The sequence below is a fragment of the Chiloscyllium plagiosum genome, chromosome 19 (assembly GCF_004010195.1).
Source record: "Chiloscyllium plagiosum isolate BGI_BamShark_2017 chromosome 19, ASM401019v2, whole genome shotgun sequence".
NCBI lineage: Eukaryota > Metazoa > Chordata > Chondrichthyes > Orectolobiformes > Hemiscylliidae > Chiloscyllium > Chiloscyllium plagiosum.
Genome location: NC_057728.1, coordinates 1547959 through 1564428, shown reverse-complemented (window position 1 = coordinate 1564428; position 16470 = coordinate 1547959). Strand labels below are relative to the sequence as shown.

General features: G+C 42.9%; 1 protein-coding gene across 2 annotated transcripts in view; it reads left to right on the top strand.

Annotated features, from left to right (window-relative positions):
* Nucleotides 1–16470, top strand: part of braf (B-Raf proto-oncogene, serine/threonine kinase) — a 117586-nt gene that overhangs the window by 56269 nt on the left and 44847 nt on the right. For both annotated transcript variants that reach the window (XM_043708925.1, XM_043708924.1), the window contains exon 5: nucleotides 9321–9423. In XM_043708925.1, the coding sequence (XP_043564860.1) occupies nucleotides 9321–9423 (103 nt within the window). The remainder of the gene's footprint in view (nucleotides 1–9320; nucleotides 9424–16470) is intronic.

The following is a 16470-nucleotide window of genomic DNA, read 5'->3' as shown; positions in this document are numbered from 1 at the left end:
GCCTTTCTCGTGCCCTCTCCTGGCTCTCCTCAGACCATTTTTAAGCTCCTTCCTCGCCTGCCTGTAATCCTGTAGAGCTGAGCTTGACCCTAGCTTCCTCCACCTTATGTAAGCTACCTTTTTCCTTTTGACGGGAAGCTTCACCGCTCTCGTCATCCAAGGTTCCTTTATCTTACAACTTCTTGCCTGTCTCAGAGGGACATAATTTGGAGATGCCGGTGTTGGACTGGGGTGTACAAAGTTAAAAATCACACAACACCAGGTTATAGTCCAACAGGTTTAATTGGAAGTACACTAGCTTTCGGAGCGACGCTCCTTCATCAGGTGATTGTCCTTCATCAGAGGGACATATTTATTCATCACTTGCAACAAGTGTCCCTTAAACAGTCTCCACATGTCTATAGTGCCTTTACCGTGGAACAATTGCTCCCAGTCCATGCTTCCTAACTCATGTCTAATCGCAGCATAGTTTCCTCTTCCCCAATTAAATATCCTCCCATTTTGCCTAATTCTCTCCTCCATAGCTATGTAGAATGTGAGGCAGTTGTGGTCACTCTCACCAAAATGCTCTCCCACCACAAGATCTGATACCTGCCCCAGCTCGTTTCCGAGCACTAAGTCTAGAATGGCCTGTCCCCTCGTCGGCCTACTGCGTTAGGAAACCCTCCTGAACACACCTTACAAAAACAGCTCCGTTCAAATCTTCTGCTCGAAGGAGGTTCCAATCAATATTGGGAAAGTTAAAGCCACCCATTACAATAACCCTACTACGTCCACACTTTTCCAAAATCTGCCGACCTATGCTTTCTTCAATCTCCCTGCTGCTATTGGGGGGCCTGTAGTAAACCCCTAAAGAGGTGACTGCTCCCTTGCTGTTCCTAATTTCCACCCATACTGACTCGGTAGGCAGATCTTCCTCGACAATGGAAGCTTCTGTAGCTGTGATACCCTCTCTGATTAGTAGTGCTACACCCCCTCCTCTTTTTTTCCCCACTCCCTATTCTTTTTAAATGCTCTAAACCCTGGAACATCCAGCAACCATTCCTGCCCCTGAGAAACCCATGTCTCTGTTATGGAACTTACTCCCTAATAGGGCAATGGATGTCCTTAAGCTAAAAGGGCAGTTCAATTGCCACCTTTTCAAGTGGCAATTAGGGAAGAACAATAAATGCTGGCCTAGTCAGCAATGCATACATTTCATGAATGATTCAAATTATTCCTTCTTCGTGCCTGTTCATGACATTTTGAAAATCTTTTATGCCTGAGCCCCCAAATCTCTTTGAACCCTCATTGTTTTTAATTTTTCACCACTTAGGGATAGTACCTTCTAGCCTTTTCAGATTCACAATGGATGCACTTGTATTTATAGAGTCACAATATGGAATCAAAGTCCAACTTCTCAGTGTAGACCAGACATCCCAATCTGACCTTGTCCCATTTGTTAGCATTTAGCCCATATCCCCCTCCTTCCTATTCATTTACTCATCCAGATGTCGTCTTAAATATTGGAATTGTACCCACCTCCAGCACTTCCACTGGCAGCTCATTTCATACATGTACCACCCCCTACATGAAAATGTTACCCCTCGGATCCTTTCCCTCTCAGCTTACCCCCTCACCTTAAACCTATGTCCCCTAGCTGTGGACTCCTTCACCTAAGTAAAAAGACCTTGGCTATTCAACCTATCCATGCCCTCATGGTTTTATAAACCTCTATAACGTCACCTTTCAACCTCTGATGTTATTCAGCCTCTCTCTATAGCTCAAACCCTCCAGTACTGGCAACATCCTACTAAATCTTTTCTACACCCTTTCAAGTTTAACAACATCTTCCTATAGAAGGGCGGCCAGAATTGAACACAATATTCCAAAAGTGACATCACCTATATCCTGTACAATCACAACATGACATCTCAACTCCTTTAACCAATGTTGCGATTAATGAAAGCAAGGGTGACAAATGCCTTCTTCACCACCCTGTCTACCTGAGACTGCACTTTCAAGGAACTATGCACCCGCACTCTGAGGTCTCTTTGTTCGGCAGCACTCTCTGAGCCCTACCACCATAAGACCTACATTAAATGTTTAAATCCTATCATTTGCCTTACTGAAATGCAGCACTTCGCGTTTATCTAAACTCCATCTGCCACTCCTCGATCCACTGGCCCATCTAACCAAGGTCTCATTGTACTCTGAGATGCCCTTCTTCACTGTCCACTGCACCATCTATTTTGGTGTTATCTATAAACTTACGAATGACAAAAAGCAGTGGACTTGGCACTGATCCTTGTGGTGCACTGCTGATCACAGGCTGCCAGTCTGAAAAACAACCCTCCACCACCACCCTCTCTCTCTTCTACCTTCAAGCCAATGTTGTATCTGATTGCCTAGCTCTCCCTGGATCCCTTACTAACCAGTCTATCATGCAGAACCTTGTCAGATGCTTGACTGAAGTCCATATAGAGAATGTCTAACATTCTGCCTTCAATTTTACCTCTTCAGAAAACTCAGTCATGTTAGTGAGATACGATTTCCCATGCACAACGCAACACTGACTATCTCTAATCAGTCCTTACCTTTCCAAATGCCTGTAACTCCTGTCCCTCAGAATCTCCTCCAACAACTTGTCCGCCACTGGTGTTAGGCTGGCCGCTCTATAGTTCTCTGGCTTTTCCTTACCACCTTTCTTAAATAATGGCACCACGTTAGCCAGTGTCTAGTCTTTAAGCACCTCACTCACAGCTATCAATTATACAAATGTCTCTGCAAGGGCTGTAGTTTAATTATTCAGAAAAGTTGGTTAACAAAATTGATGCTCAGTGAATAGGAGGATCAGTGTTAACATGAATAAAATATTTAAGGACAGTCAACAGCAAGCATATTTACTGGTTAGTCAGCCAACAGTGGTTTTTCCCAAGGGCCATTGCTGGAACCACTTTTTTTGATATATGTAAATGGTTTAGATATTGGAATGTAGAGTTGAAATAACCCCACAGAGGATGGTCACCAAGTGATCCTATATTTACGCATGGGAAATCTCTGACACTGATCCAGCTTCCTCAGAGTGATAAGAATCTCTGATACTCCTGTTTATATCTCACAGCCAAGGATCCCTGAATGGATCAGGTTAACAGCCCCTATCAGGGAACTCAAATTCATAGAATGATAGAATCCCTACTGTGTGTAAACAGACCATTCGGCCCAACAGGTCCACACTGACCCTCCAAAGAGTAATGCACCCGGACTCTTTCCCCTACCCTATTACGCTACATTTACCCCTGACTAATGCACCTAACTCACACATCCTTGAATACTATGGACAATCTAGCATAGCAAATTCATCTTACCTCCAGTTTCCTCCCACATTCCAAAGATGTGCAGGTTAAGTGAATTTGCCATGCTAAATTGCCCATCGTGTGCAGGGATGTGGAAATTTGGTGCATCAGGCAGGGGTAAATATCAGATAGTAGAGTAGGGGAATGGGTCTGGGTGGTTTACTCTTTGGAGGGTCAGTGTGGGCCTGTTAGGCTGAAGGGCCTGTTTCCACACTGGAGGGATTCTATGAACCTGCACATCTTTAGATTGTGGGAGGAAGCTGGAGCACCTGGAGGAAACCTATGCAGATGTGAGGAGAATGTGCAAGCTCCAAACAGACAGTCACCCGAGGCTGAAATTGAACCGGGATCCCAGGCACTGTGAGGCAACAGTGCTAACCACTGAGCCACTGTGCCGTCCTATTTCCGTGAGTTCCACTTGGCTGACCTCGATGCAATCACTGCAGAGTAAAATTGGGAAACTTGTTGATGCTTGCAAACTTGGAGATGTGACTGGCAGTGAGAATGACATCAACTAACTGCAGCATGTTGTAGGTAAGCTAGCAGAATGCGCAGAAAAGTGACAAACAAAAGTTAATGCAGAAAAGTATGTGGTGATGCTTTTTGATAGTGAGGAGAGGAAGTATCAAATAAATGGTACAGTTGTAAGGAGTGTAGGAGCAAGGGAACCTAGGTTTAATGTCATTAGATCTTTAAAAAAGGACTGGGTGTATTGAGAGAGTGGTCAGCAAAACACGTGGGATCTTTGGCTTCCTAAGCAGAATGACAGCTGAGTAGTAATGCTGAACTTTTATATCCAGCTTGGTTAGGGCCATGACTAGAATATCCAGTCTGCTTCTGATCACCACACTTCAGGAACGATGCAAGTGAATAGGAGATTTATCCGGGTGTTTCAGAGAATGAGGGATTTTAGCTCAAGCTTAGATTGGTGGTGTTCTCTTTGGTTCAGATAGGACTGATGGGAGATTTGATCAAGGTTTGTAATGCCAGGACAAGTTTAGATACACTTTATACTTGCACAGATTTAAGAATTGAGGAAAGAGGTTGGGTATGGGAATACCTCGACAGAGTGAGTGGGAATGATCTAGCAATTAGAGCAGAGATGATGAATGATTGGTTTAAAAAGGAAGTTGGTAGAGAATGATGGAACAAAATTAATGGGATTGCACTATGAAAAGCCAGTACGGTCTTGATGGGCCGAGCAGCCTGTTGTGCTGTAATGACTCTGTCGAATATTATTAGGTCACTTCTTATGCTTCATCTTCACTGCTTTCAATACCATCTATCTTTCTGAAAGCTGCATGTTTGGATATATTGCTTTCTATTTGGAATTGTTGATAAATACCATGAATGGTCCCTAAGAGGTCCTTGGAAAGCAGTATTGCCACATTCTGCCAATTAGTTTATGTGCCCATTATCGTGTACCCTGCTTGCTGCCACTCCACCAGTTTCCAAACCATATCAATAATTTGACATTAATTCCATGTAGTTCAATTTTAGTTAACAATCTCTTATAAGGAATTTTTTGTCAAATGCCACCTTGAAGTCCATAACTAATATCAAAACCTTCAAAACCTTCTATCAGGCTCATGAGGCACAACCTACCCTTTGTAAATTCCTACTGGCTCTCACTGGTCATATGAAAATGCTCAAGGTGTTCAGACACTCTATGCTTAATTATAGACTCTGACAATGCCTTGACAACAGATACAAGGTAAACAGGTTTATAAATCTCTAGTTTCCCTCTCTCACTGTTCCTGAACAGTGGTATGTCACGCCCATATTTTCAATTTAAAGGAGCAGTGCTAAAGTGGTGAACTTTGCATAGTTATAGTTGGGGCGTTTGCAGTATTTTCATTTGTTTCAAAAACTTTTCATTTTCCTTCATGAATCCATATTACTTCATGCGCTCCATGAAATGACTCCCTGGGGTTCCCTCCCTGAACGTCTTCACTTCTCCACTCCTTACAGTATGTCTGAAAGTCTACGTCTTTCATTAGCAATTTCCACCCATCCTAATATTTCTGCTATCTTCTGTATCTTCTGCAAGGATATGGTGGACAACTGGTTTAGTATTCCTCTGCCCGATCCACTTGGGTGACTTAAAATGCTGCCAAGTTCTGCTCATCTATTAAGACTGCTCACCATTCCAGGATCACCCTGGATTGCAAAGAGAGCTCCCAGCTTCGTCTCATGTCTGCAGACTACCTCCTAACCACTCATTTCCAACAAGAGTGAAGAGCTTTTGGAGTCTCCATGTCACTAATATTGAGACAATCTGAGCACCTGACTTTGCCCTACCATTAGCTCACCTGGTCACACTTACTTTTATACTCCTCTCTGCCATGTTTTTCTCTATATTCTCTTCCATCTTCCATCTTGCTCACTTTGAGCTCAACTAGTCTGTGACATCACCCACCTATTCTCTCAATCCTATTCCTACTAAGCTTCTGAAAACACAACTCCTAACCTCCATGTTATCTTGAATTTTAATTGGTTCTTTCTCCGTCTTTTCTACCCCAACCTTTTAAATCTGCTGTTGTCATCCCTCTTCTGAAAGCCCACTGTTAGTTTTAATGTGTACCCAGTTATACCCAGCTTTAACCCTGCACCACCTCTTTATCCAATTCTTATCTGACACCCTTTAGTTATATATTGTGAAGACTGAAGCCATTGGTTCTTGGTCCTTGCTTCAATCAACTCTATCCTCTCCGTGGCAACAGGCTGAGATGTAGCCATTTTTTCCCCAATCTGGGTGTAACCAAGGCAGCACGGTGGCTCAGTGATTAGCACTGGTGCCTGGGTTTGATTCCATCCTCGTCTGACTGTGGAAATACCACACAGTAATTCTCCCCATGCTAGTCTGGGTTTCCTTCCACAGTCGAAAGATGTGCAGGTTAGGTGAATTAGCCATGGGAAATGCAGGGTTTCAGAGATAGCGTGTGGGAGGTCGGGGGTCTGGGTGGAATGCTCACCAGAGGGTCGGTGTGGACCTGATGGGAAGAATGGCCTGCGTCCACACCTTAGGGATTATATGATTCACTGATAAATTGAGAAGGAAGTTTGCAACTGTTAACGCAAAGTTTAGTGTTTTTTCTCCTGTTGTACAATGCCTCAGAATAAAAAAAAGCATTCCTTAACACTTCAGAGATCTTTGCAGTCACCTGCTCTGTAACATGTAAAATCATAGTTTCAGAAAATCTGATCTAATTAACATTTAAATCCCTACAGACAAATAAACCAACCCACTTGGTACTAGAATAAAAGCAAAATGCTGTGGATGCTGGAAATCTGAAACAAGCACAATGCTGGAGAAGCTAAGTAGGTCTGGCAGTGTCTGTGAAGAGAGAAGCCTTTAACATTTAGAGGGAATTTCTTTCTCTTCCTCCATAGCTGCTGCCAGACCTACTGAGTTTCTTGAACCTTCTTTGTGTTTGATCCATTTACTAGTTTTGAAATCCATGCTCTTCAAAAAATTATTAATTATAAATTACATGCCTTGCAGTGCACCTGAGATGAGTTTTAGGCCTCATCTTCCCCTATCTTAAAAACAGCCTATTTATATCTCTCTAACGTCACTTGACTTCATCTCTGTCTTGACTCATTTGCTGCTAGAACCTTGATCCGTGCTTTTGTTACCACTAGTTGCGACTATTCTAATGTACTCCTGACTGATCACTCACATTCTACCATCTGTGAATTTGAGGTTATGCAAATCCCTGCCAGTGTTTCAACTTTGCACCAAGTCCTAGTTCCCTACTGGCCTTGTGGTTTCCAGTCCACCAACACATTGCTTTTAAAATTCTCAACCTCACTTTCAAGTTGGTCTGTGGGTTTGCCCCTCCTTATCTCAGTATAACTCTCCAACTCCACACTCCTCTAATTCTGGCCTCTTGTGCACTTACATTCATATCTGTCTCACTGTTAGTGGCTGTGCATTTAGTTGCCTGGGCCCCAAGCTCTGAAGTCCCTTTGCTACACCTCTCTGCCTTGCCTCCCTCCTTTAACACACATCTTAAAATCTACCTCTTTCGGTCAACTGGCCCCTACCTCTTTCTGTGCGTGGGTGTTTAATTTTTGTTTTATGATGCTCTTGCGGTTGTTTTAAGTTAAAGGCACTATAGCAATGTAAGTTGTTGTTGTGTGTGATTTGGAATTTTTTTTTCCACTATTGAGGGTGCCGTATACAGAGAAGAAATTGTTTTTAGGCACACAGACAACTGAATCAAAGGGATATGTTTTTGTCATTTTCTAGAAGCCATGTGTTAGTGTTTTAAAAGAACTGGTGACAGGCTTTGTGTTAACACTGGTTGTCTAGAAACTGTCCTGTGTGGTATTGAATCTATTCAGAACACAGATTAAAAATGAGCTAAACTGTTCAGAAAGCCTCTGTTCCCTAATCACCATCCTAATGATTGTTTGTCTACTGATGCTTACAATCGTTTGTTTATTGTCTTCATTCTGAATCTTCTTAATCTGGATGGATTGACTGAAAAAAAAAACACTTTTTTGGACAATCTAAACAAGCTGTACATTTTAAATTTGTATGCACTCTGTCTGGATCACTGACGGGGTGTGATGGTGTAAATACTGGAATGTTAATCCAGAGACCCAGGTAATGTTCTCAGCATCCAGGTTCGAATCACACACGGCATGTGGTGGAATTTGAATTTAATAAAATAAATCTGGGATTTAAGTGTCTAATGATGACCAGGAAAACATTGTCGATGGTCAGAAAAACTCATCTGGTTCTCTCCATTTATATATGACTGCAGATATACAGCCAGTGTGGTTGACTCTTAACTGCCCTCTGAGTAATTAGGGATGGGCAATAAATGTTGCAACGCCCTCATCCCTTGAATAAATATAAAAGAAAATACATTTACAGGGATACTAATGGCATCAGTTTGTATTTGTGCAGTTCAGAGTTCCTGCAGTGAGTGGGGAAAAGGGAAGTGGATATTTTGAGCAATTGTCAAAAATCACAGTTAACTGAATCCTGATATTTCCCCCATTCCACCCTTTGCTGCATGCAGTCAGGCCTGCAGCAAAATCACTCATGGAACACCTTGGTCTACCAAGTCACCACCAACAAGTGACAAGGACCGGGGAAAGCAATGTCCACCCTGAAGAAAAGAAATATGCTTGTTACATTTGTCTGATGGTCATACCTTCGGGTCCTTTGGGAGGGGAAGAGTGCTGGGTCAGCTCGTTGAGCTTTGCACTAAAATGAGTTTAAAAAAAAGTTGTGCATTTTCTTTGTTGTTTTCCAAGATGTTATCTAATTTCAGATCTATTTGGTGACAAGTGTGTCATAGTGCATCATTTAGTTATAAGTTGTAAGTACCCATGGTACAAGCATAACTGATTTGCAAAATAGTGGAACCTGAATGATTTTGTTCGTCACAAAACCATTTCAGTTTCTAGGTGTTAATCTACCTGTGTGTAATAACTTTCACATCAAAGACACAACTGCACTAAAGATCACTGTGAATGTTGGAGACAGAATGAAACCTGGTTGCAGGCTGAACATAATCTGCTTATAAAGCAGTCTGAATCCCAGAGCTGTGATCCACTATTGAGTCATAATGCATTGCCCTATTATCTATTGCATTCTCCCCCATTGATTTTCTTTCCTCCTTTGGTTGGATCACCTTGAAGCTGAATTGAAAACCATTTGTTTTTACACAGCCACTGGACCCATTGAATTTGGCATCGAATACCAAATAAGGCAAAACCATTCTAGTGTGGGCTTAGAATAAACTGTTGATTGGATTGGCTTCTCTTGGTACTGAAATGTTTCTCTGAATCATTTCCATGCAAGTCTAGAGTACATTAAGCAAATTGCAGCCTGATTTTGTTTTCCCATCCGATCCACTTGCTGTAAGGCGAGCATGGTTTGGTTATGAATGTGTTGGTATTTCACTCTGGTTTCCCTTCAGTTCCAGTGTTCATCAGCTCCAACTGAGCTTTATGTCATTTCAGGGAGAAGAAGCCCATTGGCTGGGACACGGACATGTCCTGGTTAACAGGAGAAGAACTACAGGTGGAGGTGCTGGAACATGTTCCACTGACCACGCATAACTTTGTGAGTATCTGGCAGAATTGGGCAAACACGTTGTGGAAATAGCAAGAGGTGAGCCTTTAGGGAAGTATTCCGTTCTGCCCTACCAGGCCTGTCCCAGTCGGCTGTGATGCAACGTCCTTTCTGATACAAGACACAGCAGTCTCCAGCTATAATGGTGCAAGGGCGATACTCTCAGTGTGCCACTGACCATACCCTTTGTTGGCAGAAAAAGACAATCTCTGGTGCTGATTGTATGCAATAGAGATTGGAATAGGATTGATTCCTCTTTTACTAATCAGAAGGGGATCGCAGGGATCGAGGGTGTGGTGCTGGAAAAGCACAGCAGGTCAGGCAGCATCTGAGGAGCAGGAAAATCAACATTTCGGGCATTAGCCCTTCATTAGGAATTCCTGATGAAGGGCTTATCCCGAAACGTTGATTCTTCTGCCCTTCGGATGCTGCCTGACCTGCTGTGCTTTACCAGCACCATACACTTGACTCTGATCTCCGGCATCTACAATCCTGACTTCCTCCTAGGGGATTGCAGGAGCCCCATTTTGTGCCATTTATGTTCCATTTATGGAAAATGTGACATAATTGGAGGTAAAGTGTTTGTTGCCTCCTTGTCAGCAGGGAGCTGTGGGAATACCAGGCAAATGATCAATCCTTTGCTTGCAGGCTCTTGTGTACGAGCAGCAGACGCAACTAATGGGTTCCTTTTTTTTCAAGAAGGAGCAAAGCTGTAACCTGCAGGTGCTAGAGTCTTCACTGTTCTTCAGAGCTAAGCTGAACTTAGTCCTGGCCCTCCTCTTCATAAGTTAAAGTATTGTGCTCTTCCACTGGCTCCAGAAAGTTAATTAAACCTCTGACCAATACTGAGCTGGACAATATTAATTAAGGATTTGTTTCCTGAACAGAAGAAAACTGATAGAAACTCCATTAGTCACAGGCTGACACCCGAAAATGGCCCATTTACTCCCGCTCTGTTTTCTGTCTCAAATGTACGAGTAAAATTCCCCCAAATGCCATACACTATAATTTTGTTTACTAACCTATTCTATAAGACTTTACCAAAAAGCTTTCTTGAAAATCTTAATGCACAACATTCATTGCTCCTTCTCATGTATTCTTGACAACACCCAACAGTATTGTTAAACATGATTTCTCTTTCATAAATCCATGTTGACTTTCCTTAGAAAATCCATTTTTTTTCCCCAAAGTGTCCTTTTAATTCTTTTAGATTCTCGAATTGGAAAGAGTACAAAGAAGGTTTACCAGACTGACACCTGGAATGATCGATTTGGGTGTAGAGTGTGTTTGTATGGTATAGAAAATTGAGTAGAAATGACAGTGACTGGCTTGTAAATTTTTAAAGAAAATGATTAAGTTGTTCATTAACATATCTCACCCATCCTCAAATCAATGACATTTATTATTCTTTTGACTCTTCTAGTCCCCTGCTTGTTATCACAGTTGTCCATGTGAGAATGTACATAATAAGTGCTGGATTTTTTTTTAGATTAGATTACTTACAGTGTGGAAACAGGCCCTTCGGCCCAACAAGTCCACACCGACCCGCCACCCACCCATTCCCCTACCTTTACCCCTTTACCTAACACTACGGGCAATTTAGCATGGCCAATTCACCCAACCTATACATCATTTGGAGAGCTTAGCCTATCCCGCTGCCCACAGTCAAACCCTCAATATGGCTCAGTGGGAAGTTGAGTAGTGTTTTTGTCTTTCTATCTCCGTATTTAGATGGTGCTGAGGCTGATCCCTTCCAGCTGCTCAGGCTGAAGTGAGCTAGCACCCTTTGATCCAAAGTGGATTCCCTTCAGTGAGAAGGAGCAGAAAAATTAATGAGAATGATGCCAGGGATGAGTGGATTCACTTACTGTGGTCAAATTGGAAAAGCTAGGGCATTTTTATTCAAAGAAGCAAGTGTTGACAGGACATTAGATAAAGTGGTTCAAAATCACAAGTAGGAGGGGAGAAGCTGCTCCGAGTGGCTGGAAAGTGTTGATGTTTCACAATGCTCTGGGGCTCTGTGCAGGGACTTGCCTCTCCTTGAATTTCAATGGATGTTAGTGTTTATTTGTTTTAATCTTTTAACATTGGGCTGACAAAGTACCATTCAAGATTAGAGTGTTGCTGGAAAAGCACAGCAGGTCAGGCAGCATCCAAGGAGCAGGAAAAATCGACGTTTCGGGCCAAAACCGCCTAAAGTTACCATTCACACTAGCTCCATTGATGTTGTCAACCAGTCTGTTAATCACAGTGGCACCAGTACATTATAGGGTAACCTGTATTGAAGCCAGCATCATAATGTGAAGCTCTAGTGAGAACTTAAGAAGTAGGAGCGCAAAACGTCCATTCAGCCCCTCGAGCATGCTCCACCATTCAATAGGATCATTTGTGATCCGAAATTCCTCTTTCCTGCCCTTTCCCTGTAACCCTTCATTCCCCCGCGGATCAAGAATCTATCTCAGCCTTGAGACTGTTTGCCACAGAGAGCTGTGGGGGTAGAGTTCCCAAGATTCTCAACCCTCTGAGAATCTGAGAGGATTAAGTTAGCGCCCCTTAATTCTGACACTATGCCCTTTGGTCCTCGGCTCTCCCATGAGGGGAAACATCCTCTCAGCATTTGCCCTGTCAAACCTCTTAAGAATCCTATATGTTTCAATGAGATCACCTTTCATTCTTCTGAATGCCAGTGAGTAGAGCCCCAACCTTTGCTCATAAGACAATTCCTCCAAACCAGGGATCAGCTTAGTGAACTCTCTCTGAACTGCCTCCAATGAAGAAATATATTTCTTTAAATAAGGGACCAACACTGCTCACAGTACTCCAGAGGTAGCCTCTCCAGCACATTGTTAAACATGATTCCTCTTTCATAAATCCACATTGACTCTTGACTTTCCTTAGAAAATCCATTCTTTTCTAAGTGCCCTTTTAATTCTTTCTTTTAGATTCTGGAATTGGAAACAGTACAGACCAATAATTGGAATGAGTGGCTTGCCTTATGAGAAAAGGGTTAGGCAGGCTAGGCTGGAATTCAGAAGAGTAAGAAGCATATGAAATCCTGAGGAACCTTAACGGGATAAATATACAGAGGATATACGCTGATGAGAGAATGTTAAATGTTTAAAAACCAAGGATTGCCCATTTCTGACAAATTAGGTGGATTTATTTTACTCTGGTGATGGTGAGGATCTTTGAAATGCTTCCTGAAAAGAAGGTGGAAGCTGATTATGTGAATATTTTTTAGGCAGAGGCAGATAGGCCCTTGTTAGTTGTGGGATCACAGCTATACATTAATTATCTGGACAAAGGAACTGAAGGTGTTGTTGCAAAGTTTGCAGATAACATGAAGATAAATGGAGGGACAGGTGGTGTTGAGGAAGGAGGGAGGCTGCAGAAGGACTTGGACAGGCTGGAGAGTGGGCAAAGCAGTGGCAGATGGAATTCTAAGTGTGGAAAAACTTCAGCAATCTGAAGCACAAAGAGACTTGGAAGTTCTAGTTCAAGATTCTGTTAAGGTTGACATGTAAGTTCAGTTGGCAACTGGGAACAGAAATGGAATTTTAGCATTCTTTGCAAGGGGGTTAGAAGACATGAGCAGAGATGTACACTGAGTCTGTATAAGGCTCTAGTCACACTGCGTTTGTATTATTTTGAGCAGTTTGAGCCCCATATCTAAAGCTGCATGTGCTGGTGTTGGATCTCATTGAAACTTACAGAATCCTGAGAGGCCTGGAGAGTGTGGATATGAAGCACTAGTAGGGGAGACGAGAACCCAAGGGCACAGCCTCCAATTGAATCTCTTTGTCTTCCTTAACAGGGTTTTAAAATGCTTCCAATCCTCAGCTTTACCATTTTTATGGCCACTCTGTATGCCTTTCTCTATGATCTATTACAATCGTCATTTTCTTTTGTTATCCACAACAATTAATAACATTAGGAATAGGGAACATGCGAAGACTATTTGACTGTTTAAGTCTGCTCTACCGTTCAATAAAATCGGCACGGTGGCACAGTGGTTAGCACTGCTGCCTCGCAGCGCCAGAGACCCGGGTTCAATTCCCGCCTCCGGCGACTGACTGTGTGGAGTTTGCACATTCTCCCCGTGTCTGCGTGGGTTTCCTCCGGGTGCTCCGGTTTCCTCCCACAGTCCAAAGATGTGCAGGTCAGGTGAATTGGCCATGTTAAATTGTCCGTAGTGTTAGGTAAGGGGTAAATGTAGGGGTATGGGTGGGTTGCGCTTCGGCGGGTCGGTGTGGACTTGTTGGGCCGAAGGGCCTGTTTCCACACTGTAAAGTAATCTAATCTAATCTAATCTAAAAATCATAGCTAAAGTGATTGTAGCTTTGATTCCACTTTCCTGCCTGCCTCATGTAACCCTCGACTCCCTGGTAGATCAAAGAACTGCAAATGCTGTCTTGAATATACTCAGTGGCCCAGCCATCCACATTCTCAGAGGTCTTTAATAAACTTGTAATGAATTTCCAAAGGTTATGAACCCTTCAAGGGAAAGAATTTCTCCTCATCTGTACAGGACATTGGTTAGGCCACTTTTGGAATATTGCATTCGATTCTAGTCTCCCTGCTGTAGGAGGGATGTTGTGAAACTTGGAAGAATTCAGAAAAGATATAGTTTCCTGCTCTCTGTCTCCCTCCTTTCTTGAATAAAGGTATCATATTTAAAAATTTACTATAATTACTTCAAATTCCTTCCATTGGCATAACCTCTCACGCCATTCCCAGGTACTACATCTAGCTCAAAATGTTCTGTTTAGCAACTTTAGAAGGAAGGAAATAATAATTCAGTCTTTGCTGATCTACGTGGTCTCCAAAATGCTTCTAAATTAAACATCTCAGGTTCAAAAACGTCCATGGACTCATTATTTCTTGTCTGCTCAACCACCCCTAGAATTCTTGTGAGAACTATTCTAACTTTGGCCTCTTGTTGATCTCCAATTCTAATCCCCCCCAATATTGTCGGCTGGCTCTAGAATTCCCTCCTTAAACCCATCTCTCTGCCTCTTCTCTGTGAGATGCTCCTTTCAAGCCCTCTGACTGGGCATATTGTGACCTGACCCAATGATTCCTTGTTTAGCTTTGCATCAACATTTGGCCGATTACACTGCACCTCATCCAACATTGAGGCACGACAAAGACAGAAATGTCTGCAGTCAAAGCCCTCTTCATCAGAATCCAGTTCCGATAGAATGGGAATGTATGTTCAACTGAATAAAATTTCTAATGGATCATGCATCCACAAGGTAAATGTGGCCACTGTCAATGAGGTAAGCCAAAATTAATGCTTTCCTTTATTGGTCAGAGCGTTAAGTATAGGAGTTGGGAGGTCATATTGTGGCTGTAGAGAACATTGGTTAGGCCACTTTTGGAATATTGTTTGCAATTCTGGTCTCCCTCCTATAGGAAGGATGTTGTGAAACTTGAAAGGGTTCAGAAAAGATTTACAAGGATGTTGCCAGAGTTGGAGGTTTTGAGCTATAAGGAGAGGCTGAACAGCCTGGGGCTGTCTTCCCTGGAGTGTCGGAGGCTGAGGGGTGATCTTATAAAGGTTTATAAAATCATGACTGGCATAGGTAGGATAAACAGGCAAGGTCTTTTCACTGGGGTGGGGGAGTCCAGAACTAGAGGGCATAGGTTTAGGGTGAGAGGGGAAAGATTTAAAAGGGACCTAAGGGGCAACCTTTTCACGCAGAGGGTGGTGTGTGTATGGAATGAGCTGCCAGAGGAAGAGGTGGAGGCTGGTACCATTATAACATTTGAAAGGCATCTGAATGAGTATATGGGCCAAGTGGTGGCAAATGGGACTAGATTAATTTAGGATATGTGGTTGCCATGGACAAGTTGGACAAAAGGATCTGGTTCTGTGCTGTACATCTCTAAGACTCTATGACTCTTAAGTACTCCTTTAGGCTAACCTCATGTATTATTTGACTGAGTCCTGCATCGAGGAGCCCAAGCAAAAGTTACGTCAGTGGGAATCTGGGAGAAAACATTCTGCTGGTTGGAGTCACACCTAACACATGGGAAGATGGTTGTGATTGTTGGGGGTCAGTCATCTCAGCTTCAGGACTTCTCCACAGGAGTTTCTCTGGATAGTGTCCTAGCCCGAACCATCTTCAGCTACTTTAACAATGACCTTCCCTCCATTGTAAGGGCAGCAGTGGGAATGTTTGATGATGGTCACACAGTGTTCAACTGTGCTTGTAACTCTTCACACACTGAAACAGCCCATGCCTATATACAGAAAGTTGTGGACTTGTGTTCAGGCTTGGACTGATAAGTGGCAGGTAACTTTCATGCCACACAAGTGACAGGTGACTGTTTCCAACAAGTGAGAGCTTCACCATTGTCCCTTGACATTAAGTAATATTGTCATTGATAAATCCTTCACTATCAACAGCCTTGGCATTTGCAAGGTTTGTGAAGGTTTGTAGCTAAGGTTGAGGTTTAGGGTGTAGGTTTGCTCGCTGAGCTGTAGGTTTGATATCCAGACGTTTCATTACCTGGCTAGGTAACATCATGAGTGGCGACCTCCAAGTGAAGCGAAGCTGTTGTCTCCTGCTTTCTATTTATATGTTTGTCCTGGATGGGGTTCCTGGGTTTGTGGTGATGTCACTTCCTGTTCGTTTTCTGAGGGGTTGATAGATGGTATCTAGATCTATGTGTTTGTTTATGGCGTTGTGGTTGGAGTGTCAGGCCTCTAGGACTTCTCTGGCATGTCTTTGCTTAGCCTGTCCCAGGATAGATGTGTTGTCCCAGTCGAAATGGAGGTTTTTTTCATCTGTGTGTAGGGCTACGAGGGAGAGAGGATTGTGTCTTTTTGTGGCTAGCTGGTGTTCGTGTATCCTGGTGGCTAACTTTCTTCCTGTTTGTCCTACGTAGTGTTTGTGGCAGTCCTTGAATGGAATTTTATAGATGACGTTGGTTTTGTCCATGGGTTGTACTGGGTCTTTTAAGTTTGTTAGTTTTTGTATGAGAGTGTTGGTGGGTTTGTGTGCTACTAGGATTCCGAGGGGTCTTAGTAGT